The 27391-nt window shown below is 42.0% G+C and overlaps 1 protein-coding gene across 1 annotated transcript in view; it reads left to right on the top strand.

The window, feature by feature from the left end:
- Nucleotides 1-27391, top strand: part of LOC126774702 (alpha-2-macroglobulin-P-like) — a 55638-nt gene that overhangs the window by 17462 nt on the left and 10785 nt on the right. The window contains exons 9-23 of the mRNA XM_050496239.1: nucleotides 9619-9813; nucleotides 13540-13713; nucleotides 14041-14376; nucleotides 14664-14907; nucleotides 15073-15242; nucleotides 15713-15859; nucleotides 16140-16247; nucleotides 16447-16673; nucleotides 17212-17294; nucleotides 18050-18171; nucleotides 18508-18643; nucleotides 18767-18891; nucleotides 19546-19668; nucleotides 19785-20127; nucleotides 26810-26967. Coding sequence (XP_050352196.1) covers nucleotides 9619-9813; nucleotides 13540-13713; nucleotides 14041-14376; nucleotides 14664-14907; nucleotides 15073-15242; nucleotides 15713-15859; nucleotides 16140-16247; nucleotides 16447-16673; nucleotides 17212-17294; nucleotides 18050-18171; nucleotides 18508-18643; nucleotides 18767-18891; nucleotides 19546-19668; nucleotides 19785-20127; nucleotides 26810-26967 — 2691 coding nt within the window. The remainder of the gene's footprint in view (nucleotides 1-9618; nucleotides 9814-13539; nucleotides 13714-14040; nucleotides 14377-14663; nucleotides 14908-15072; nucleotides 15243-15712; nucleotides 15860-16139; nucleotides 16248-16446; nucleotides 16674-17211; nucleotides 17295-18049; nucleotides 18172-18507; nucleotides 18644-18766; nucleotides 18892-19545; nucleotides 19669-19784; nucleotides 20128-26809; nucleotides 26968-27391) is intronic.

Raw genomic sequence — 27391 nt, 5'->3', positions numbered from 1 at the left:
TATAAGTGATATATTAGACTCACTTTCAGGAGCTATTTATTTTTCTCAATTAGATTTAACACAAGCTTATTATCAAACGAAGCTAAATGCTGACAGTAGGAAATATACCACATTCACAACACCGTCTGGCCAGTATCAAATGACCCGTATGCCATGGGTTTGAAAACCAGTCCTGGTTCATTTTCACGCTTAATGACAGTAGCAATGTCGGGACTTAATTACGATAAATGTTTTGTATATTTGGATAATTTAATTTGTTTCGGAAGAAATTTAGATAGTCATAATAAAAATTTGTTAGATATTTTAACAAGGCTTAGAAAAGTTAATTTAAAATTAAATCCTGATAAGTTAATTTAAAATTAGATCCTAATCGTAACCTACGATTTTCTTCGAAAAGAAATTTTATACCTCGGACACGTGGTATCAGCGGACGGCATTAAACCAGATCCAGAAAAAATTAAGGCATTAATTAATTATCCGGTTCCTAAAAACGTAGACGAGCTCAAACGATTTGTAGCCTTTGCGAACTATTATCGAAAGTTTATTCCGAATTTCGCCCAAATCTGTATTCCATTAAATGATTTATGTCGTAAAAATGTAATATTTAATTGGGATAAAAACTGTCAAAAATCATTAAGTACTTTAAAAGAAATGTTAATGAGCACTCCAATATTACAATATCCTATTTTCGATTATAATAACACATTTATACTACAGACAGACGCCTCAGGATATGCAATAGGTTCGATTTTATGTAATGCTGATCGTAGACCAATAGCTTACGCCAGTCGTAGTTTAAATAAAGCTGAACGTAGGTATCCAACGATTGAGAAAGAGCTTTTAGCGATTGTTTGGTCTGTTAAATATTTTAGACCGTATCTCTATGGACGAAAGTTCATTATAGAAACGTATCATAGACCCTTAATATTTTTATACAATATGACAGATCCTTCCAGTAGATTGTTAAAATTTCGGCTAATACTTGAAGAGTATGATTTTAAGGTTACTTATGTGAAAGGGTGTGATAATGTAGCTGCAGATGCATTGTCACGCATAGAAATTAGTAGTGAAGAATTAAAGGCGATGAATGATCATATTTTGTCAGTACTTACAAGGGCACAAAAGAAGAAGCTTGATGAAAAACCTTGTAATTCTACTTCGGTTTCTAATATTTCTACTGACGATTGGACTGATCACCCAAGAGTTGTAGAGATGTTAAAACTACCGAAGTATTACACGGAGTTGGTATTTGTGAATGAAGAAGAATGGAGAAAGGTTAAAAAATGCGTATCATTAGAGCGTGGTGATTATGCATACTCGTCGTCAAATCGTACAATTTTTGTGAAACTGTTTACCCAATCCCAGTGTACACGAGCTGTCTCTGTGAGGGAAATGGAATCATTTTGTATCGATTTAAAAATAAATACGTTATATGTAATAAAAGATGAGAATAATTTTCAAATAATTAAAGAGCTAGCTCAGGTTATAAATAAAATGCGTAAGTGGTCCGGACCCCGTTTATGCGTAATTAAAGGAGTTACAAAAATTATAGACGACGATACGAAAAGAGTTATATTAAACGATTATCATATCCTACCCACTAGCGGATACGCAGGAATAAGACGTATGTTAAATAACATTCGTAAAAAATATTTTTGGCCAGGATTAGAGCATGATGTTAAGCTTTTTGTAAAAAAATGTAGTAAATGTCAACGTTATAAATATTTAAATACCATAAAAGAACCTATGACCATAACGGACTGTGGAAATTCAGCTTTTGATAAGATTTATTTTGATTTGGTAGGTCCATTGACAAGAGATAATAATTATAATTACATTTTAACGCTCCAATGCGACCTCACCAAATATGTCGAGGCATATCCGATAGCAGGTAAGGATGCGCGCACAGTAGCTACAACTCTAGTAAATAATTTTATACTTAGATATGGCATCCCTCGGCAGATCGTGACCGATGGAGGAACTGAATTTATAAATTCTACAATGGAAGAGGTTTGTAAAATTTTAAATATAAGTCAATTACAGTCTACAGCCTTCCACCATCAGACCTTAGGATCACTTGAAAATAGTCATAAACATTTAACATTTTATTTAAGAATGCAAGTTAACAGTCATAGTCAGGAATGGAGTTCATGGATTCCTTACTGGTGTTTTTCGTATAACACTTCTGTACACACGAGTACAAAATTTACTCCATACGAATTAGTGTTTGGCAAACAATGTAACTTACCAAGTAATCTTAGGTCGACAATAGATCCAATTTACAATTTTTATGATTATGCAATAGAACTAAAATACCGGTTACAAAAGTCACAAAATGATGCTAAAACAAACCTCATAAATTGTAAAACTTTAAGAAAAATAAAATATGATATAAGTATAAACCCAGTGGAGTATAAACAAGGAGACTTAGTATTGGTTAAAAATAAAAATATTAGCAAACTTGATCCATTATATTCAGGCCCATATACAGTTGCTGTCCAGAGGGTGGATCTACCAGTTATCTGTCCGATAGCTGGTTGGAATCACTACGGGTACGCGACCCCGGACTGCTCTAGCTACTAGTGTCACATTCCTGTATCTTCCGTGACCACAGTATCCTCACCCCTCTCCTTGATACGTTGTTTCCCAAAATTATCCTAGCGTCACGCCAAAGAAGAAGGAAAACTAATATTAAACCCGGAGCGGTGCCTCCGTTTAGGCGTAAGCCAGTCACCTGCGGCCAAACCAGCACCACACGTATTGACTCGTCATTCCTGCGGATCCTGCTGGGGAGGAGGAGAGGATGGCATGGGTACTGGGCAAGCCCGTGTTGCCATAAAGTCGCCTGGCCCAGGCGTAGCAGCATCCACGGAGAGGACACTTCGCTCACCTGTCTTGCAGGTGGAAAACAACACGGAGAGTGGCAGTCACCGGTTATAAGTCAGCACGAATAGGCGTAAGTGCGGACGCCAGGGGCCACTCTTGACAGTAGGAGGATCCATTGTAGATCCATTGATCAGTTACCGCCTGCTTTAAGTCGGGCAGCCCCCGATCAATAAGGTACTGATCCGCCTCAGCGTTAACTTGTTCCGCCTGGGTGAACGGAACACAAGCCTTACAGCTAGACGTTGACGCTGTGACATTAACCACCTGCTCAAAGAAACAAAAATCTCAAAACCCACAACAACGCTGCTTACATGCGCTTTGCGACATGGAATGTCCGAACGATGAGGACAGGCTTCCCGAACACCTACGGAAGCTCCGATTGCGCCCAAAAACTGCGCAAAACTTACAGTATCGACGTGGAGCTTAAAAGGCTCAATATTGATATCGTAGCCTTACAAGAGACCAGAACTGAAGACGAAGGGTCTTTGCGTGAAGCTAACTACACTTTTTACTGGAAGGGCAAGAGTTCCTTGGAAACACGAGAGCATGGTGTAGGTTTCGCGGTTCGAAACCATCTCATCAACGCCATAGAGACACCTGTAGGCGTTTCCGAGCGGATTATGGTCTTGCGTCTAAACACAAAAAGCGGCTTTGTCACGTTAATTTCCGCTTACGCACCGACGCTTAGTTCAAAACCTGAGACCAAGGATAAATTCTACGGCCAGCTCGATGAGACAGTGCGCAGGGTGAATCCAACTGACAGACTGCATATTTTGGGTGACTTTAATGCCCGCGTCGGTCAGGGTACATCAGCCTGGCCTGAATGCCTCGGTGCACACGGCATAGGCAAGCTTAACGACAACGGACAACGATTGTTGGAGTTTTGCTCAAGGCACCAGCTGTGTGTTACCAACACCTTTTTTAAAGGCAAAATGATGCGGAAAGTCTCGTGGATGCACCCTCGATCTAAACACTGGCACCAATTAGACCTTGCTCTTACAAGAAGGAGGGATCTACGGGAAACGCTCCACACGCGGGCGTTTCACAGTGCCGATTGCGACACCGATCACAGCCTCGTCGCTACTAAAGTCCGACTTGTCCCTAGAAGAGTCCATTCTTCCAAGCCACTCGGTCGAAAAAAGATAAATCTTTTCAAGACTCGTGACATGGAAGTAGTGGAGTCATTTGGGGAACTCGTCCGCGAAGAAGTTGCAACTTGGGATAGTACGGCATCAGCGCGAGTCGAATGGGAAAAAGTCAAGTCTCTTCTCACTGACACTGCAGGCAAGATTTTTGGCTATCAAAAGGCAAAATCTTACGACTGGTTTCAAGAAAACGAGAAGCACTTACTTCCCTTGATTGACTCGAAACGCCAAGCCGCTTTAAATTTTCGCCTTAACCCTTGCGATGCGACGCGTAAAGATCTCACGAAGGCAAAAGCCTCACTCCAGCGTAGCACGCGCTTCTTTGTAAATGCGTATTGGACAGAGCTTTGCCAAAGCATCCAAGCGTGCGCAAACGCGGGGGATATTGGCGGGGTGTACGCGGGCATCAAAAGAGCTCTTGGACCTACTCCAAAAAAGACGGCACCTCTCAAGGAAACCGACGGTTCTGTTATAACAGACAGCACCCGTCAGATGGCAAGATGGGTAGAATACTACAAGGGGCTCTACTCGTGCCCAGTGGATATTCAGCCAGAAGCAATGGAGCTTGTCCCGAATCTGGCAACTTGGCACGAGCTAGACGTTGCACCCACAGTAGAGGAACTTTATCTGGCCATCAAGAAGCTCAAATGCGGAAAGAGCCCCGGAAAAGACGATGTTGTCACCGAAGTCGTCAAGCTTGAGTGCCTCTTGCCCATCCTCCATAACCACCTGGCTAAGTGCTGGGAAGAAAACTACGTCCCTCAGGATATGCGAGATGCTAACATCGTCACTCTTTATAAAGGCAAAGGCGATCGTGGCGACTGCAACTGTTACCGCGGAATATCTCTTCTTAGCATCGTCGGTAAAGCCTTTGCCAGGGCCATTTTAGGCAAACTACAAAGGCTCGCCGACCGCGTATACCCTGAGGCACAATGTGGTTTTAGATCCCAACGGTCAACTGTCGACATGATATTTTCACTCAGACAGCTACAAGAAAAGTGTAGGGAGCAACATACCCCCCTAGTCATTGCATTTGTAGACCTAAATAAGGCTTTTGACTCCGTGAGCAGAGAGGGGTTGTACTCGGTTCTTGTCAGAATTGGATGCCCCCCAAAACTCCTAAGGATAGTGCAATCGTTCCACGAAGGTATGGAAGTTACCGTCCTGCACAATGGCAACGCATCCACGCCATTCGACGTACGCCGTGGTGTTCGTCAAGGTTGTGCACTGGCCCCCACCTTGTTCGGAATATTCTTCTCAGTGCTTCTGAAGGTTGCTTTTGGAGATGAACAGCAAGGCGTCCACTTACACACGCGAACCGATGGTAGGCTGTACAACATCTCAATGCTCAAGTCCAAACGCTACAGGGAGGACCTATTTGTAGATAGTCTCCTCTTCGCTGACGACGCTGCCTTCGTTGCTCATGACCAAGCTCAACTCCAGAGTCTAATGGACAAATTTGCCAGAGCGTGCGACCTCTTTTCAATGTCCATAAACTGCAAGAAGACCGTTATTTTAGCGCAAGGATGTTTAGAGCAACCAGTCATCTTGCTTAACGGCGCACCTTTACAGGTGGTTAACAAATTTTGCTACCTTGGGTCGCATTTGTCGAGCAATCTCTCGCTTGATGCAGAGATCGACTTCCGCATCGGCAAAGCAGCCTCTACGTTCGGGAGGCTCTGTTCAAGGGCTTGGGATAACAGACACCTTACGGTAAAAACGAAAATGCTTGTTTACCAATCATGTGTCCTAAGCACACTCTTGTATGGAGCAGAAACGTGGACAACGTACGCAAAACAAGAACGCCGACTAAACACATTTCACTTGCGCTGTCTTCGGAGCATTCTGGGCATCACATGGCAGGATCGCGTGACAAACGAGTCTGTTCTAGGCGAGGCACAGCTGCCTAGCATCATGGCCATTCTAAAAAAAAAACGGTTACGGTGGCTGGGACACGTGCATCGAATGGAGCAGACCCGTCTTCCAAGGCAAATACTACTGGGAGAGGTTGTGGATGCAAAGAGGTCTGTTGGGCGGCCTAAGCTCCGTTACAAAGATTGCGCTAAGCGTGATATGGTTGCGTTTAACATCCCTAGCAATCGATGGGAGGAACTGGCAGAGGACCGTGCCAAGTGGCGACGCCTTATTCACGAAGGTCAATCAAAGCATGACAATGACTGGTTTAAGCTACTAAAAGAAAAACGCACTAGGCGTCATGAGCGGGCTTCAAACCCCCGCCCATCTGGGGGCGCATACACTTGTCGGAAGTGCGGCCGGAGGATCCTCTCTCGCATTGGTCTATTCAGTCATGAACGCAAGTGCCTTCGCGATGCCGCTTAAATCATCTGTCAAAGATGCAGAGGCCTATATATATATATACAGTTGTTAAAGATTTATCACCGAATGTTGTAATTTTAGTCAATGGCAAAGAAAAAACTGTTCATAAAAATAGGACAAGACTTTATGTTGAATGATCATTAAACATATTGTTAAGACTTGTGATTATGACTGTACCTATTATGATATTTGATATTAAATTTCAGCACTGCATTATTACACCTTTGTTTACATATTTGTTTTATTTTGTTTAATCATTATTATATTCAATTTTATTTTACTTTTTCATATTGTATTTTGATAAAAAAATGTATGTAGTGTAGTATATAATAATAATAATAATACTTTATTTCAGATTAAACAATCCATATTAAATTAAAATTAACATTAAATTCAAATAAAATTAAAAAATAATAACAAATAAATTAAAATAAATAATTAAAATTAAATAGATTAGTAACGAATGCTTAAACTATGTTAGTACTTAATCCTAGAATTAGACCCGCTTCACATGTACACCATTCCAGTGTTCCCAGAAGTGACTGTCCAATTTACAAGCCAATGTGCTGTGGAGGGTGTTGGTACTTTTCGAAGTTCTGCTCATAATGGAGGCGACACGCTTGCGTATTATAGAGAAAAAATCGTCCACGCGAGCATCAGCGAACATTGCCGACGCACTACAGTGTCGAGGTTTCCTCAACACCGCCCTCAACACATTGTTGTATTGGACGCGTAGGGCACTGTAGGCCCTCAGCGTATAGTTCGTCCACAGACTGCACGTGTAAAATGATTGGCAATATGCTCGAAATAGGGCCAGCTTTACAGGTGTCGTACACCGTGCAAATCTGCGAGCCAACATATTACCTCGGACCGACAGAGCCCTACGCTCACGTTCAATGTCACTGTTATCACTGAGGTTTTCATTAACTATGTGACCAAGGTATCTGAAATCAGTTACCTGTTTCAGGGGTGTGCCATATAGTCTTATGTCAGGATTACAATTTATCGGCTTGTTCCTACCCCTGAAAAGCATAAATTCACTTTTCTTCACATTGTAACTGAGTCCATTCACCCTGGCATAGTCCTCACAGATCTTTAGCAATTTTTTGAGACCACTGACTGAAGGGCTCAGCAGAACCATGTCGTCCGCGTAGCTGAAATTGTTCATAGCCACGCCATCGATGGAACATCCAACTCCGTCTCCACTCAGCCTCCCAATCAGTTGGTTCACATACAAATTGAAAAGCCTGGGCGATGTGAGGCCACCCTGTCTTACTCCGCACTTCAATTTGTATGAATCGCTTAGTGACTGTCCCCATCTCACCACGTTCGTTTGGTTTTCATACCAGTACTTAAGCAATGAGATTTGATTGGATCTTAAGCTAGTTTCGGTTTTGAGCTTTTGCCAAAGAATTTTATATGACACTCGATCAAAAGCTTTAGACAAGTCCAAAAAACAAGCGTATACCGGCGTTTTCCTGTCAGTGTAGTACCGCACAGTCTGCTTGAGGCACAGTATTGCGGTCTCAGTTGATAATTCAGGCTTAAAGCCAAACTGCGCGTCGTGAATTTTGACTGAATTATTTAACTGTGCATCAAGAAGACTGTCCAGGACCTTTGCTGTGATTGTCGCCAGTGATATCGGCCTGTAATTTGACCCGTCTGCCACATCCCCTGTTCTGTTTTTAACTATGGGCACCACAACAGTCATCATCATTGCATCTGGTAGATAAACATGGCTACAACAAAGATTATAGAGTAACCTGAGAACTCTGGAAAGGTGAATACCGGCATACTTTAAATGATCGATGCTGAGGCCGTCGTGACCCGGCGATTTCCCACGTTTAGTGCTGTTTAACGCTTTCATTATGTCATTTCTTGTGAAACAGACCGGACCCTCACCAGCGACACTAATGCCCCCAGCATCGCTCTCATCCCCACAGTCACAAATTTCACATGGGTCCACGCTAAACTGGGCTTTAAACATATTAGCAATATTTTTAGAGCCACTGGTACCTCCTACCTCAGCCGGAAGGCTCGCCTTTGCATTCAGCCTGTTAGTTTGTTCCCAAAATTTACTGAAATGTTTAGCCTCATACGACGAGGCGAGGATATCCATTTTTATTGTTTCGGCATTGTCTTGGCACCACTTTAATTTGCTCTTAAAAACCTTACGTGATTCTCGCATCTCGTCGTATGTCGCTCCACATGTCGGCCTTCCAGCTAATATCCACGACTGAAAGCAATTACGAGCCTTCAAATGAGCCATCCTAACGTGCTTATTCCATCCCATAACATATTCTTTCTTACTACGCTTTACAGTTTTGTGGCTGGATAATATTGCAGCCTTCTGCAATATACCTATAATATCACTATACAGTTTATCTATAATTACTTTATGCTCGGACTTATTACATACGTTATTGCAACAATCGATCATTTCTATTGGAAAATTAACTAAACTTAACCTATTGTTACATAATTCAGTATATAGTTTAATCTGGTCACTATCCCTATGACCCCATATTATTTTGTTAGTAGAGAGCGGGGTCGATTCTAGTTTTTTATGATTGGCTTGTGCATTATAGTTAAAACTACAATGGACTTCCAGAGGATAGTGATCAGACCATGACACATTATTTATAACATTGATACTTTGTATATGCCTTCTAGCTAGTTCCGTTACAATGCAGTGATCTAACCACCGCGAGGACCCATGACTGTCACTAACATATGTGTAAACATTGTTCTTATTAGCAAGCATTTCATAGTCAGCACATACATAAGACTGATCAGTACAAAATTGCATCATTTCATCAAATATATAAGCAGATGACACATGCTATTGAGGGGCAGTAATAAATTTATCTTCAAACCTTAAACATCTACTTTATTTACCTAGTCCCGTCCTTACAGTGCTCCCTTACATCCCTCAATATACAACAACCTTTACTATAAAAAAATATATTAGGGAATATAATCTCTCCTGCCCAGGTTTCCTCAGAATGTTCTCTGTTACCGAAAAAAACATTTTATATAAGATTTTAAAATTATAAGAATAGTCATTTCTTGCGTGTTCATTTAAACTGCAAATGTATAACCAATAAAAGTAAATATAACTAGTGCAAATTAGTGCACACGACAGAAGTAAATTTAAGTAAAAAAACGCTGCACTAAAGTTTGCCTTTAAAAAGTTGCCATTTATCGTTCTCATTAATCTTAACACAAGAGATTCTATCTCATCACGCAGGTGAAAGCAACTCGCTGGGACGACAAGCCCGCGACCAACGAGAGTGTCCGCATGTGCCGCGCCGCGGCCCGCACTCTCGACGAGGAGTTCAACTCCACCAGCGCTTCGTGCGTGGATTCCATCACCGACTGGAAGGGCATCGCCAAGGTCATGTTCACAGCTGAAGATGATGGCAGTCCCTATTATATTTTTCAGGTAAATGTGGCTTATATTTTTATTCAGTTTAATAAAATTGTATTTATATGGTTATTTTCAAGTATGTTTTGTTGTTGTGTAGGAACAGACTGTTATTTTACCGTATACATGTACTGTGTTTCGATTCAAAAAGTGAGTGAGCCATGTAATTACTATCACGCTGGACATTAGAATTTAGATTATTTGGTAGAGGTCGTGTTGGCAGTTTTGAAAATATGTATATTATTAATAATTTTCATGTATGTGTCTATGGACCGAGGTAATTGCTTACCTTCAGGTGATCTTACTATCAAAAACCTATTTAAAAAAATTGTGTTCATATACAGGGTTACAGGGTAATATGTCACGATCCTTTTAAAGGGTTATAGTTCAGGACAATAGCTATCAAATGACCCCCAAAATGCTTATGCAAAAGTGTATCGTTTTCGAGTTATTAATTTTTTAATATTTTTTTTATTTAAAGGATGATTAAGATTCTAAAATTCAATAAAAAAAAAATCAACGTATTTTCCCTATTTTTTTTTTGTATTTCTTGCTAGGGTACATCCTAGTTAATAATAACCAGTTATAAAACAAAAACAATCTTCAAGCATTTTTAAATTACAGATCCAAAACTGTACAACTTTTCGATTTTTAATTTTGATTCTTTAAGTTACTCGCAATTTTTTTGTAAAAATCACTATGGCTCTTATCGTGCGGATCATTTTAAAAACATCTGCGTTTCCTTAGCTATCCATCGGTACATAAAAAGTACAGTAACAATCATAAACTCAGGAGAAAATTAGATAACAAAGAGACCAGGTAGGAAATTCTAAGAAATGCTATTGTTAAGAAATTAAATCTGGATCAAAGACAAAAGGACCTCAATGCAAAGTAGTTAAAGATTATTTTTAATAGGGGTAATAGGTAAAAAAGGAGAGATAAACCAGAGCTGTTTGTGGAATACTATTATCAATTCCTTTGAATTTACCGTCATTTTTTCTAATTTCCTTTTATCTCATTTCTTTTAGGAATAAGAGTAATAAAACCTTGTCGGGGTACATAATACTCACTGTACTTGCACTGCTCGTATAGTGTGGACGCGCTTTAGTGAATATTGATCTCTTAAATTTTTGAAAAAAACCGCTTCGTTTACTGGACTCTGTTTCTTACAACTTCGTGACTCGGCTAGCTAAAAGGAATTTGTGATTTGTGTTTATGATAACTTGGCGCGTAAAAAGGACTATTATGGCTGCAGAACAAAATTCTTCTCGTCGTCCGTACTCTAATGAGGAATACGCTGACATCTTATTTTGCTATGGATATTGTAACGGTGACGCCGCAGCTGCTCGTCGTGAGTATAATCGTCGATTTCCGGATCGCCGGACACCTGACAATAGTGTCTTTATTGGTGTGTATCGTCGAATTAGAGAAACTGGTCGCGTGCAAAGGAGACAATCTGATTCCGGACGCCCTCGTGTCCGTTCTCCAGATGAAGAAGATGTAATTATTCGTCATTTTCGAGAGGACCCTACAGGTAGGAAATGTGGCCCAACAGGTAGGAAATGTGGCCCAATAAGATTATCATTGATAATCCCCATCCAGACGTTTACCGAGAAACGTCTTTGGGAACCGCTTAATCGCTTTTTGTGAGGGTTTCCCTGTTCTTTTTGAGACCAATATCGAATATTGTGGTAGTTAGTAATACCATCTTTGTCAAACTTTGACTCGTCTGTCCATAAAATTTTTCTCAAAAAATTGGGATTTTCTGCATCACAGTGTAGCATAAATCGGCAAAAATCTAAACGTCTTGCAGGATCTCCTTCTTCAATCACGTGTACGAGTGTGTAATGATAGGGATACAATCCAGCCGCGTGGACAGTAAACCAGACTCTCCATTGAGATACGCCCAGTCGGTTTGCCACAATATTGGTGGAAACTGTAGGGTCCTCTCGAAAATGACGAATAATTACATCTTCTTCATCTGGAGAACGGACACGAGGGCGTCCGGAATCAGATTGTCTCCTTTGCACGCGACCAGTTTCTCTAATTCGACGATACACACCAATAAAGACACTATTGTCAGGTGTCCGGCGATCCGGAAATCGACGATTATACTCACGACGAGCAGCTGCGGCGTCACCGTTACAATATCCATAGCAAAATAAGATGTCAGCGTATTCCTCATTAGAGTACGGACGACGAGAAGAATTTTGTTCTGCAGCCATAATAGTCCTTTTTACGCGCCAAGTTATCATAAACACAAATCACAAATTCCTTTTAGCTAGCCGAGTCACGAAGTTGTAAGAAACAGAGTCCAGTAAACGAAGCGGTTTTTTTCAAAAATTTAAGAGATCAATATTCACTAAAGCGCGTCCACACTATACGAGCAGTGCAAGTACAGTGAGTATTATGTACCCCGACAAGGTTTTATTACTCTTATTCCTAAAAGAAATGAGATAAAAGGAAATTAGAAAAAATGACGGTAAATTCAAAGGAATTGATAATAGTATTCCACAAACAGCTCTGGTTTATCTCTCCTTTTTTACCTATTACCCCTATTAAAAATAATCTTTAACTACTTTGCATTGAGGTCCTTTTGTCTTTGATCCAGATTTAATTTCTTAACAATAGCATTTCTTAGAATTTCCTACCTGGTCTCTTTGTTATCTAATTTTCTCCTGAGTTTATGATTGTTACTGTACTTTTTATGTACCGATGGATAGCTAAGGAAACGCAGATGTTTTTAAAATGATCCGCACGATAAGAGCCATAGTGATTTTTACAAAAAAATTGCGAGTAACTTAAAGAATCAAAATTAAAAATCGAAAAGTTGTACAGTTTTGGATCTGTAATTTAAAAATGCTTGAAGATTGTTTTTGTTTTATAACTGGTTATTATTAACTAGGATGTACCCTAGCAAGAAATACAAAAAAAAAATAGGGAAAATACGTTGATTTTTTTTTTATTGAATTTTAGAATCTTAATCATCCTTTAAATAAAAAAAATATTAAAAAATTAATAACTCGAAAACGATACACTTTTGCATAAGCATTTTGGGGGTCATTTGATAGCTATTGTCCTGAACTATAACCCTTTAAAAGGATCGTGACATATTACCCTGTAACCCTGTATGTGCATATAAAATATTTGTTATAAAATAGTTACAAGTGACATGCCGTCTTAATTACTGAGGTTGCATCGCATTGGCGGCTTATAACTTACAGCGCCAATGATTATTTATAGTAGTGACCACTTACCATCAGGTGTATTGTAAAAGAAATTCTTGGTTCAGTGCTCGGAATTTATCTAAGTTTAGTCTTTTATTTGTAAATTCGTATCTTGTCTAACTTTGTTTTGCGAGCTTATAGTAATTATTTTTAATTGATTTATTTTTGACACATTATCAAGACACTCCATTAAGTAAATCCATGGTTCTATTGTTTATATTGTTTTTCCGACAGATTAGTTTATTTTCATATTAAATACTCCTTGTGTCATCTAAAATAGAATAATTCTAGAAACATTATTAGTATATAAGGAGGCTTAAGTTTATGTTCTATAGTACTTCTCGTTTCACAGATAATAATTACTAAAAATAATAAAATAACTGATTCGAATAAAAATTTGCGCACAAATTGATCATGTCGGAGACTAAAACTAAAGCAAGGATAGTTGTACCATGTAATTAGATAGAACCGGCAGATAACAGTGTGACTTAAATGAAAACGAGTGGTGTGTGCGCAGGCGCGCGCGCGCAACGCGACGGCGCGGCTGGGCGCGCGCGGGGCGCGCGGGGCGCGCGGGGGCGGCGCGCGCGCGGCGCTGGGCGCGCTGCGGGCGGACCGGCGCGCGCGCACGCTGCTGCCGCTCTACCTCGCGCTGCCCGACGCCGGCGCCGCGCTCACCGTGCACTTCGTGGTCAGTGCCTGCCCTCGTCTCTCTGTCGTATCATCGGTCCCTCCCTCTTTGCACCTTTTATTCCTAACACAGTTGATGTATCTTTTATCTTATGATATTCTACGACCTTCTCGTCTGGTTGAATGCATTTATTTTTAATCCGCCGCCTCAGTTACCGAGCATAATCATTCCATGCGTAAGTCGGATGATTCATTTTATAAATTTTGCCTCATCGAGTAAAACTTTGCGATCGAAAATATTTTTTGGAACCGCTTTTTGGAGCGCTTAATTTTTTGCCTCTTGATTAAACTCTGTAATACATTTATCCGACCAGACGTTTGATCACAGGTCATCACCCGCGGAGGAATCATATACCGCTGGGGTGCTACCACCCAATGCCCGATCACTAGCACCACCAACGTGATCCAGACGTCACCTCGCAACAGCGTCTGCCCCAATACCAATCTGGTGAAACTCGATAAAATCTTCGATAAGAATTTAGATGCAAGGAACTCGTCGAAGCTAGACGCTCTCATGGACAGACATTTGTCCAAGATAATGCTGCCGATTAAAGTGTCCCACCAGATGTGCCCCGACAGCCACTTGGTAGCGTATTTCTATTATAAGAACGAGCTGATCACTGCGAGTAAGCATTTCGAGTTGGAAGAATGTTTTGCCAATAAGGTAATCATTATATTTCACACAATTACATAAGCTTAAATAAAGTTGCCCATTACAAACGACCAGGTTTACAATTTCATGTATAATTAAAGTTTTTAAATAAAATTTCGAATTTGAGTTTTTCTATGTTTCAAACATTCCAAAATAAAATGTTTCGCTCAGTAATATTTTTATTTTTATGTCGTGTTTATTTTAAATTTAATATTATAAAGCAGAAGTACTTGTTTGGTTTTGATCAATATTCTAAGATCTAATAATTCTAGATTCAAAATTTTTTTGACATATGGCAGGTAGAAGCTCGCTGGGCATCCCGTCACGTGTCCCCCGGCTCGCTGTCGCGCCTGCACGTGCAGACGCCGGGGCCCGCGCTGTGCGCGCTCAGTGTGCTGGAGGCGGGCGCGGCGGGGGAGGGGGGCGCGGCCGGGGCGGGGGGGGCGGCCGGCCTGCGCGCGGACCTGCTGGCGGCGCTGCGGGTCTTGGTGGACGCGAACAGGAACCTGACGGAGCACGACGCCGCTGGGGAATGTTTCCTCAGTTAGATATTAGTCTTTTATAATTATGTATTATTTTATTGGCGATACGAGTACGTCCACATAATCTTAATAGTTCAGTCGACAAATGGATGTTCATTTAAGAGGAATTATTAAAAGATAGATATAAATATATGTGTATAAATTTATACATCGCCTTCATATACAGCATCAGACACGCCCGACGTGCCCACATCGGGCATCGAACTCATGTCCTCGTGGCTGTCGTCTGCTGGAGTCAGACTTCTCGGCGGTGGCAATATTGTGAGACACTGCGGCCCCTCTCCGGCTAAACTTGTTACTGAAGACGTCATTGTGCCGAGGAGTGACTTCTCTGAGGTAATACTTGAAACACTTTCAATTACGAAGGTATTTAATACCAAACACAAAATAGTCTTTTACTGGTAGTAGGCCTTTGTGCAAGCTCGTCTGGGTATGTACCACTCACTCGTCAGATATTCTACCTTACAACAGTAGTACTTAGTATTATTGTATTCCGGTTTGAAGTGTAAGTGAGCCAGTGTAATTACAGGCACATGGGACATAACATCTTAGTTCCCAAGGTTGGTGGTACATTGGAGATGTCGATGGTTAACATTTCTTTCAATGCCAATGTCTATGGGCGTTGGAGACCACTCACCATCAGGTGGCCCATTTACTCGTCCACCCACCTATTTTATAAAAGTAAAAGTTCAAGATCCTGGTTCGACCCTCAATAGCTAAACGTATAGTTTGATCAATGAAAAAGTGTAAGTTAAAGTTATTGTGTTTTATTGCGACGATAAAAAATATTTATCACCTATGTCTAGTCATGGCTGTGGCGCCTCGTGGGCGTGGGTGCCAACGGTTCAGTGGTAGTTAGTGCTCGAGCACCGGATTCCATCACCCGATACGAAGCGACGGCTATCTGCCTTGCGAAGAGTGGTATCGCAATTTCGGAGCCTGCTGTGTTACAGGTAACATGCTTTTTTCGTTTTTGAATGAAATACTTGGGTCTGTATCTGCTATCCGTTATATAAGGAAGTTGGGCGAGGACTTTCTTTATATTTCAAGTGAGTTATTTTTATTTATTGTTGTAGGGTAACAAGCCCTTCTGGCTAAGTAGCACCAACTCATCCGTTATTCTACCCTCAAATGTCCTTCACGACTTAATTGTCGAGTGTCCCGGTGTAGTTACAGATATAAAAGATCTGAAGATCTGAAACAGTTTACAATTTTATCTTTCGCCCGCGTCAGGTGTTCCGTCAGTTCTTCATCCATGCCACCGGCCCTCAGAGAATGAAACGAGGGGACTCCATCATCGTTCCATATCGCATCTTCAACTACCTCTATGAGCCTCTCAGTGTGAGTATCGTTATTATCATTATGAGAATATAAATTACAAATCACATAGATATTTTTCTATCATATATAATTATTCGTCGCACTCGGATCACGAACCCTTCATCGAAGATGGGAGTTTAAATACTCCCGAGCAGTAGCTATCGGATTACCAATTTTCAGAGTTAATTAAATTCGATCATCACGAAGGTGTCCTCCCCAGATCGAGGTGGAGGTGGTGGCGGAGCGACCGCTCGAGGCCCCCGGCGGCGCCGAGCGCGTGTGCGCCGGGCCGCGCGCGGCGGTGGCGCGGCGCGCGTGGCTGCGCGCGGGCGGCGTGGGCGGCGCGGGCGGCGCGGGGCGCGCGGGCGCGGCGCGCGTGCGGCTGCGGGCGCGCGCCGCGCCCGGGGCCTGCGCGCCGGCGGCGGGCACGTTCAGCGGGAGCGCCAGGTGCGCCGCTGCTACTGGCATCGTTACGCTTATCTAGACTTAAATGCTTATGTAATATAAAAAATATGTGCTGTTCGTATACTATGCTTTCACCCAAATACTACTCTTATTTTAGCATAAAATAATATATTAATAAGCGTTCTAATATTATTACAAGTGGAAGTACGTATTTGGGGCGTCAAATCACAAGGAGGGATAAAATAAATACGAAATTATCAACGCGCGTATCGCAAAAGAGTCGCCCGCAGTAACGAACGGGCGAAGTGACGTCACAGTCACAACTCAGACGGAGCAAGAACTATACGAGAGCGCCCTAAAAGATTTGTTTATAAAAAAAAAGTTTACATGATACAATCATAATTTACATATGTCATTATAATCATTAAAAGATTATTTTAGTACAAAATAAACTTGAACGTGACGATATAAAAGGGGAACTTATTAAGTTAAGAGTATTTGAAATATTGCAATACCCTTAAATCGTTGTAGTAGATATGTATACAACCATTAATGGGCTGAAACCCTAATGTTGTTTCAGTGATGAAGTGGTAATCCGCATCGAGGTGGACCCTGAAGGTGTTCCGGTGCAAGAACATCGCTCTGCCCTGCTCTGTGGTCAAGGTTAGTGATTAAAATAATTCTAATAAAAAAAAATATTCTATAGTGTATACTAGTAAAGAAAAAGCCCGTAGATTTATTTGGTCACTCATAAATGCATAGCTAGATCTTTTTTTTTTTTATATGTCCGGGATGGCAAATGACTCTACTCCACCTGATGGTAAGTGGTAGTAGAGTCCAAACGCGACGACGGCCAGTACAGTATAACGAGTTGCGCAACGATGCAATGTAATGATATTTTATGCAATTCCTTACCGAAGTTTATGTGTATCAAATTTTAAAATATATAATTTACATGTTTATATATATGTCGCGGATTCCAATGAATTGCCATTTTAATGGTCGCCATTGTCGTCCAATATGTTGATTTTATTAAATCAGTCAGTGCGCACGCTCGGCGCTGGCGCTGTCCTGAGAGCAAAAGACCAAGAGACCGCGGGGGTCGCTCAACAAAATGTTCACACGCGCTACTGACATACTCCTTTTATATTTCCATCAGTCGGCTAAATAATAAATGGTACATATATCAGATAGATGGTACTTAATTGTTTTAAATTTACAATTGTTTAATATATATACTGTAGATGTGCCTTTTCCAATAAATAAAAAAAATAGATAGAAAAACAATTTTTATGACAAATATCCGGATTCAAATCCTAAGCAGGCGTAACTGGATTTCCACAAAAAGTGTTTTTATTTGGGCTTTATTAAATAGTTCTTCAACGAAAGTGATGCCTCAGGTATAAATTTGTTTCCAGATAGTCAAAATTTTACAAGCATCCCTGAAATGTCGTGGTCGTGGCCCGAGGTCCAAGCTGTGGCTGGTACTGAATCCGTGACCGTCTGGGCCACTGGAGACACATTTGGACCATTACTTGCTGTGAGTTTTATTTATACTGACATGAATTGGATTATCGAGATATTCATAATTTATGACACTGTATAACGACGAATTATTGAATACATAATTTTGCTATATATCTACGTTCGATGACCCCATTCACTACGACAAAGTAAATGCAAGGACTAGGCAGTTTGAGATTTGAGACCTTCAACCCTCCTTTCCGAAGCGGTTAGAGTAAAATTACCATTTTTCCCTGGGTAGATAGGGCTGAAGCCTTAAAGGTAGGCATAAATCCGGGGCTGCTTGTGACTACAAGATATTCGTTATAGCTCTTTATAAACTGGTGTGAGTTGACTTCTTTTCTCCTCTCAGGATGCGGATGGCCTGGTACAGCTTCCACGTGGCTGCGGAGAGCAGAACATGGCGCGACTCGCCACTAATCTGCTGGCGCTGCAGATGATGACACCTGGGCACGGGACTCTGAGCGCTAAGGATCATGTCGCGAGAGGTAAAACTTTTGACATGCCATATTTATTTAAATTCTGTTCAGTGGTAAAAAACTGCAAATTCCAATTTAAGAGCATTCATTTTAATACATACTCACCGTCTTAAGCTAATACCCCCTCCGTAGGTGTAACGCGCCAGTTGCAATACGCACACCCAGAGGGAGGGTTCAGCGCGTTCGGCACCGCAGACCCGCAGCCCTCCGCCTGGCTCACCGCATTCTGTCTACGATATCTGAGGAGAGCTTATGAGGTACGACCTTTTGTTGATTTTTTTTATAGAATAGGAAGGCGGACGAGCATATGGACCACCTGATGGTAAGTGGTCACCAACGCCCTTAGACATTGGCATTGTAAGAAATATCAACCATCGCTTACATATCCAATGCGCCACCAACCTTGGGAACTAAGATTTTATGTCCTTGCGCCTGTAATTACACTGGCTCTCTCACCCTTCAAAACGGAACACAACAATACCAAGTACTGCTGTTTTGCGGTAGAATATCTGATGAGTGGGTGGTGACTACGCAGACGAGCTTGCACAAAGCCCTACCACCAGTAAAATAGTAATGATAGTACGCTTGTTTCACTTTGTTTGTTTCAGCGTATTTTATTATGTTTTATATTGAAAAAGATATTCAGTCAACACATTAAAAACAGATTACAATATGATCGTCCTGGCACTTAGGGAGCTATTATGACAATTCACTTGGGATTTTTTTAATGAATTAGACTTGTGGTCCGTACTTTGTATTATAATCTAAATTTCTTACATTTTATATTCAGTTTGTTTTGTCACAAACCACAAAAGTGCGAAAAATTTTAGTTTAACGGTTAGAACTAGACATTCAGTAGCAAAATTGATCAATTAAAGCTTGATTATAAAATAAAACGTAATACTACCCAGGTAATATCGGGCAAGGCTCCCGTCCCCCCTGTGATAATACGATCTGAGCGCTGGCTGGCGAGTCGGCAGATGGAGAACGGCTGCTTCCGTCCCGACGGACACGTGTTCCACCACGAGCTGCAGGTATACCAACAGTCTCTAGCACCTCATTCATCTACAAAATCATTTTTTTATAATTCGAAATACCGCACACACAACTTGATCTTTCCAAAATTAAAATTCTATTCAAATATACTCAGGGTGGTTTAAACGAAGATAGCGAGACATCGAATGTTGCTCTAACAGCTTACATCATCATCGCTCTACTCGAAAGTACTTCGCCTCTCCCTCCCAAACTCATAAAAAACTCCCTCTCCTGTCTCCGAGCTTTACCGCCTTCGAAATCAAATATCCCCAATCCGTCCCGGATCTACGCCCACTCGATAATAACGTACGCCTTCATGAGGCTGCGGAGGTACGAGGAGTCGAGAAGTAACGAGGCGGGCGAGGAGGAAGGACTGAAGGAGGACGAGGAATTGCAGGTGCTCATGGAGTTTCTTAGTATGGCGAAGCGTAACGGAGAGTACGTTTGGTGGGATACCGGTGAGTGGCTTTTAATTGATCATTTCAAATATATTGAAAGAAATAATTATTTAAAACATATAATTAAATAATTCAATTCGACATATCTGCCATGACAAAATATAAAAAAAGCAAATAAATTTTAAGTGTTTTTTTTTGGCATAAAATCATAAGCATATCTCTGATCTCCGTTGTTATTAAATAAGTTTTCAAATATTCTGTCAAAATCCTAAAACCTGACCCTCTTCCTCATCACAAGGTGGTGGAAATTCATCAGGTAAATGATTTGTTACTACAAAACACTACTCAAAAAGTTTCAGTATTATAATACAACTAGTTATCGTCAAAGTGTAAGTATTAAGCTAGAAAGTGTTACCACTTGCATATGTGTTTTTTAATGTATTTTTATATCCACGTTGTCTATGACTTGGGTGTACCCGATCTTTAATTTGTTTTTACCATCCTGGTAGTAAACATCACACAAGTAAGTTTCCGGATATAAATGTATTATGTGCAATATAAATGTTGCATTACACGCATCCCATCTCAACCTAATGTTGTCGTATTTATTATGGTGATGGGAAACTCACCAAGAAAAGCACTCCCAGGAGGAGGATATGAGTATACGGAATACGCTTAACCGATTTCAAGTAAACGAAGCAGGGGCAAGGGAATTAGGGTAGTTTTTAAAATATTAGTTCATAACATATATAATATGAAATACGGTGCACGGCCGTAGACCAAAGTCAATTTCGTATGTATGGACCTAATATTATGGTGGCGTGACGGTGGTCGTGAGAAAGTCAGACAAACATTTCTGAAATTTATTTATTTACAAAATATAAGTAAACATTATAGGTTGAACCTAAAGCATTTACTTATTTAATTAATACACTTATTCCTTAATTATTATAGTTTGTATGTATTCCGCTGCAGTTTTGCGAAATACAGCAGGTGATGAGTTAAACAAGTCGAGGCTTGGATTCCAAGCCAGGACACCATTGAGCAAAGTCAACGCGCGTATCAAAGGTGACTCGCTCACCAGTACTAATCGACAGCCAGGCACCGCAAATAGCTTGTGTCGACGAGCGCGAGTGTATTTGTCAGGAACGTTCAATGATATTAGCTCTAACACTGAGGGATTGAAAATGGTACCCCTGAGTAACAGGAAGAAATAGCTTAGCAAGGCAATATGTCGTCGCACTTCGAGGGAATCGTATCCTGTCATTCCTTGTATAAATAAACTAGGATAACAATAAGGATACCCTACGAAGAATCCGTATTGCTTGTGGTAAAGCCACCTCAAGAATTTCTTTTGGTGTTTCTCCACCATGAGTGTGTATTTTACCTCACGTGGAATCCAAATAAGATGAGAAGAATGAGTTACTTTCTAACGTGCTTCTGACGAAACAGTTGTACAAATTTTTTTAAAAAACACTTTCAAGGTCTTTTTTGACTGCCTCAAAACAAACCCTAGGGATTTGTATGCCGTTTTTGTAATATTGTAAACAAGGTCGGTAAAGCTCAGGTTATCACTCATCAAGACTCCTAAGTCTTTGATAGTAGATTGCCGCCCTAGAACAACGTCGTTTAAACGATAGTCGTACTCGACTGGCATGTTTGCGCGTGTGAATGATATTATAGAGCACTTTCAGAGCACATCATTAAACATAAGCCTATTCCGCTTACTCCAATCAATCAATCAATCAACAGCCAATCGTTGTCCACTGCTGAACATAGGCCTCTCCCAAGGTGCGCCAAAGCTCCCTGTCCTCCGCCTTCCGCATCCAGTTGGTGCCCGCCACCTTCTTAAGGTCGTCGGTCCACCTGGCTGGAGGGCGCCCTACGCTGCGCTTGCCGATTCGCGGTCTCCACTCTAGGACTCGTCTGCTCCAACAGCCATCGGTCCTACGACATACGTGACCAGCCCACTGCCACTTCAGCCTGCTAATTTTGCAAGCTATGTCGGTGACTCCGGTTCTTTTCCGGATAATCTCATTTCTGATCTTATCCTTCAAAGATACTCCGAGCATAGCTCGCTCCATAGCACGCTGAGCGACTTTGAATTTGTGGAGTAGTCCCGCAGTTAGTGTCCACGTTTCGGCACCGTATGTCATGGCAGGTAAGACGCATTGGTTGAAGACTTTCGTCTTCAAACATTGCGGTATAGACGACTTGAGGACTTGACGAAGGTTGCCAAATGCTGCCCATCCCAAGCGAATTCTTCGATCGGCTTCCTTCTCGAAGTTGTTCCTACCGACTTGTATTATCTGTCCTAGGTAGGTATATTCACTAACAACTTCGAGAGGTTTCCCCTCGACGTATATCGGTCCCGGCACGACATGCCTATTGAACATGACCTTGGTCTTGTCCAAGTTTATACCGAGACCGACACACCGGGAAGACTCGCCTAGGCTACGCAGCATTTCGGTGAGTTGTTCCAGCGACTCTGCTATGATGACGATATCGTCGGCAAATCGAAGGTGTGAGATGTACTCGCCGTTTACATTGACTCCATACCTAGTCCAATCCAGCGTTTTGAAAACGTCTTCCAACGCATTGGTGAACAGTTTCGGGGATATTACATCCCCCTGTCTCACCCCTCTGCGCAGTTGGATCGCCTTCGTCTTACAGTCCTGGATGTGGACAGTCATTGTAGCGGCGTTGTACAGACATCTCAGTACCTCGATATATCTCCAATCGATATGACATCTCTGCAATGAGTCGAGCACTGCCCAGTCTAAAACCTTTCGATGGAGTCGAAGGCTTTCTCGTAGTCCACAAATGCCATACACAGCGGCTGATTGTACTCTTCGGTCTTCTGCACAATCTGCCGAACAGTATGGATGTGGTCCACGGTGCTGTAGCCTGATCGAAAGCCGGCTTGCTCTGGGGGCTGGAACTCGTCAAGTCGTCTGGCGAGACGGTTCGTGACGACTCTTGAGAACAGCTTATACACGTGACTCAGGAGGGAGATTGGTCTGTAGTTTTTCAAGAGGGTTTTATCACCTTTCTTGAAAAACAGTACCACCTCACTCCCGCTCCACGTTTCCGGGGTCTTGCCATGTTGGATGACAGAATTAAAGAGGCTTGCTAGCTCTTTCAGGACCGGAGTCCCGCCTGCCATAAAGCAACTCTGTTGTGATTCCGTCATCTCCCGGAGCTTTGTTGTTTTTAAGCTGTTCTAGAGCCGCCCTAATCTCTTCTTGGTCAACGACCGGGAGCTCCTCGGAGTAATGGCGCATAAGAGGGGCGCGCTGGTCATCAATACTGATTCCCACGGGCTTATCCGATCTTGAAGAGAACAACTGCCCATAAAACCTCTCTACTTCTCCGACAATCTCAGGCCTAGAGGTAACGACCCCACCATTTTCAGTTTTAAGTTTTGTCAGACGCGGCCTCCCAAACTTGCGAGCGAACACTTTCGATCCCCGATTTTGCTCAATCGCAGCCTTGATGGCACAGGTATTGGAGCGTCGGAGATCGCGTCGCGTCAGCGTTTTTATTGTTCGGTTTAAGGCCTTATCTGACAAAAACGATGGTAGTTCTCGTCGTTTTCTCATGAGCTCGAGTGTCTCAGCAGAGAGTTTTGGTGCGTTGTCTCTTCTCTGTGGCGGAAAACACTTGCGGGATGTGTTTTGCAGTATTTTGACCAGCGTGTCGGTTCTCTCATCAATGCTGCTTATGGTTTCCAACGCGGTGAATTGATTTTGAAGTTCCATTTGGAACTTTTCGGTGCCTTGAGCAGCTTGGAACGTGGTAGGTCGGAGAGTAGACCTCATCATTCTCGATCTTTCGGCTTTTAAGTTGATATTTAGAGTGCCTCGAACCAAGCGGTGATCACTTCCGGTTTAAACCTGTTGATCAATGAAACATCTCTAAATATGTGCCTTTTATTCGCTTACTCCATTCTTCAACATTTTGGATGTCTTTTTGTAACATCAAGCAATCCGATGGCGGTTTGATTTTTAAGAATAATTTCAAATCATCTGCAAATAACAAACTATAAGCTGCACTAACAGCATCAGGCAAATCGTTAATAAAAATCAGAAACTCAAGAGGCCCTAAATTGGAACCGTGACTTATTCCGAAAAACGTAAAATACGGTTCTGAGAGTTGTCTATTAAACTGCACATACTGCCTCCGGTTACAACAAAGGGGAAGCAAACACTGACCGACAATATTTAATGATGAATGGCGGAATGCCGTCTGGATCAGTGGACCTTTTTGATTTGAGATTTTCAAGAGCTAGCTCCACATCGGCCAGACTCAAAGACCATATATGGATGCGTCGGTTAGACACCTCAGCCTGTTCTGCCTCTCTTTGTGCATCTAACTTAGGTGGTTTATCTGAATACACAGATCTAAAGTATTCAGCAAATTGCTTAGCACATTCTCTGTCTGGTACTGATCTCCCATTATTTAAAATAGATCTCCGTTTTTCCCTTTATTACGTTTTGACGCTACATAGCCCCAAAACGTCGACGGATCAAATCGTATATCCTTCTTAAACCGATCTTTATATATTTGGAAGTCCGCTTTAATGCTTAATTTGACTACCGCTCTATAATAGGAAAATGTTAACACGGAATTTATAATGTAAGGTTTTTTTATATAAACGATGAAAATGCGCTTTGAATCTAATGAAGCGCCTAGTTGATGGCAAGTACCACACAGGGTAACAATACCGAGACTGCATTGCCCAATGCGGTTTACGGGGAACACAGTTATTTAAACAGTTATTAAGAATAACATAAAATTCTGCCACAGCTGTGTCGGAATCAGTCATATTAAACACTGATTACCAGTTCACACTCTTTAAACTCTGACACAGTGTATAAAAATCAGTTCGTCTAAAATCCCATTCAGTCCTGGTTCCAACATCACTAACCTGTTCACTTGACGAAATACTATTGTTTGCCTCTAGCTTGCGGACAACTACTATATCAATAAGAGGATGGTAAGTGTCTGGCAGTGTGAGTGTATCTGTGGCCCGATGCACAGAGACATCGCCCAACGGCACACTGGCCAGAACCATGTCCAGTAACCCTCCGAAGCTATTAGGAATGCTATTCACATGCTGTAGTTCGCAAAACTCCAGTAAATACTCAAAGTTGTTGTTAATATTAACATTTATGGATTCATGATGAAGTCCCCACATATTAAAAATTTTTCAAATTTCTCACAAACTAATTCAATAACTTTAAACACTAGCAAATATTTATCTTCGTCCGTATTTGGCGGAATATAAATACACACAAGAGTAACCAATAGATGGTTTAGTATATTAATCCTGCACAAATTAGTTCACACCCTATCGACACCATATCCGTCTAAGCTGAAATCGTGGAGCTGCTATGATAGAAACCCCACCACCACGTTTCGAACCTGGCCGGTCTTCCCTTAGTATACCCCTGGGGCACAACCTCTTCGTCTTCAATGTTAACCATGTCTCCGTTAATAAAAATACATCAATCTGCGAAGCACTAATTTCGGCAGCTAGTTGGTGCAACTTCGTGCGTAGTCCACGTACGTTTTGATAGTATAACACTAAACACTCGCTATCTTTACTAGACTTACTTGACCCATGTTTTATTTTGTCGTAGATCGCTGGTGTTTCTCCTACAAAACCATTCGTTTAATCTCGCATTTGGGGGCCAATTTTCCGCCTCCATGAAAAACAAAAATAAACTTTCTGGTACTGTACATAGTATTACAAATGAAGCGTACCTTTTATGCTTTAAATCTAACTTCTCCACAATATACGTGTTTTCCATAGGTTTTTTCTTTTGCATATAAGCCTGTACAACTTCGGAAGTAGTGTCATGTTGAAGTGACCACAGATGGATAGTACGCAATTTTTCTATTGCTGTTAATTGTGTGTCAACCTCGCCCGTACCTTGAATGACTGGACGAAGTATTTTACGCCGGCGCATTGCTATCCACTGCTTCGTCTCGTTGACATATTTTAACTCATTCGGTGCCGGACGCACCGATGAATATGCAGCATCAGTTAGTTGTCTACGCGCCGATTTATAACGACGGCGGCCGATAGCTTCAACTGTATCGCCGCACGATGTCGCCGCCGGCGCATCGTTGCTCGGAGGATCGGTGATCGTCCGAACTCGGAAATCGTCGGGGATCGCCCAGACTCGGACATCGTCAGTGACTGTTCGGCCCTCGCCGGTTCTCGTCATAGCTCGGTTGCCGTCGTTAGTTGACATCAACGCCTTCATCTTACGCGTCAAGATCTTCGCACTCGTTTTTGTTTGTTTAGTTTGGCTGCTGCTCTGAAGATGACGTCGTTGGCCTCTCGCTCTTGTGATGGGTCCGATTATTATCGTTATCTTCGATCTTCCTACCCACTGTTGAACTCTGGTCTTACTCGATGTTTGCATTTAACAAATCAAATTTTGATTATAAACTTCGAACCATGTCCACCAGGGAGTTAATTTTAAGTTCTAAAGGAGGCACCAAACTTTGCATCATCTTTAGTATATCTGCAGCTCCTAACTCCGCCATAATTATACAACTTATTTATTAAAACACCGAGGATCAGAAAAAAGCGTGTGCACGAGCGGGTGGTGCGCGGGTTAAATAAATGCGGGGAAATAAATCACCGACCGCAACTCAGCGCCGTGAAATAACCATCCCGAGCTCAACCCCGCCAAGGAAGTGCTAACCCGCCGAGGGCTGCCCGCAGGCAACCCGGCGACGTCGGTGGAGGCGTCGGGCTACGCGCTGGCGGCGCTGGCGCAGTGCGGCGCGGGGCGGCGCGCGCGCTGCGCCCGCGACGTGGCTCCCGCCGCGCGCTGGCTCGCCGCGCAGCTCCGCGCCGCCGGCGGGTTCGGCTCCACGCAGGTACGCGCCCGTAGCGCTCCAGACGCCGACTGCGCCCGCGACATGCCATAACACCGAGTGTTGCCATGAAGTAAAAAAAACACCTCCTCTCATTGCCCTCTAGTGTTACAGACCAGCTTGCAATTCACAGGAAAGGTGCTGCTGCCATACTTGCTACCGTTTTAATAATTATTTATGGAATTATGTTCCCTTCTATTTCGTATGGAAAGAAATATCAATACACCGGATTTTCGATGACACATTAAATATGTCCATGAAATTATAGCGATAACCCGAAGCGACAGAATCGAAATTGGTGCTTTGTGCGTCTCTAAGCGACGCAAAATATACATAGGTGTGGACCGAGTATGGAATAATTAATGTCACGAATAAGCAATGAATGGTTGATAGTATACCACCCATTGATACACTTTCCTTCATAAAT

This window comes from Nymphalis io, chromosome 17 (genome assembly GCF_905147045.1).
Source record: "Nymphalis io chromosome 17, ilAglIoxx1.1, whole genome shotgun sequence".
In the NCBI taxonomy this organism is placed as follows: Eukaryota; Metazoa; Arthropoda; class Insecta; order Lepidoptera; family Nymphalidae; genus Nymphalis; species Nymphalis io.
This window is presented reverse-complemented; position numbering and strand designations above follow the sequence as displayed.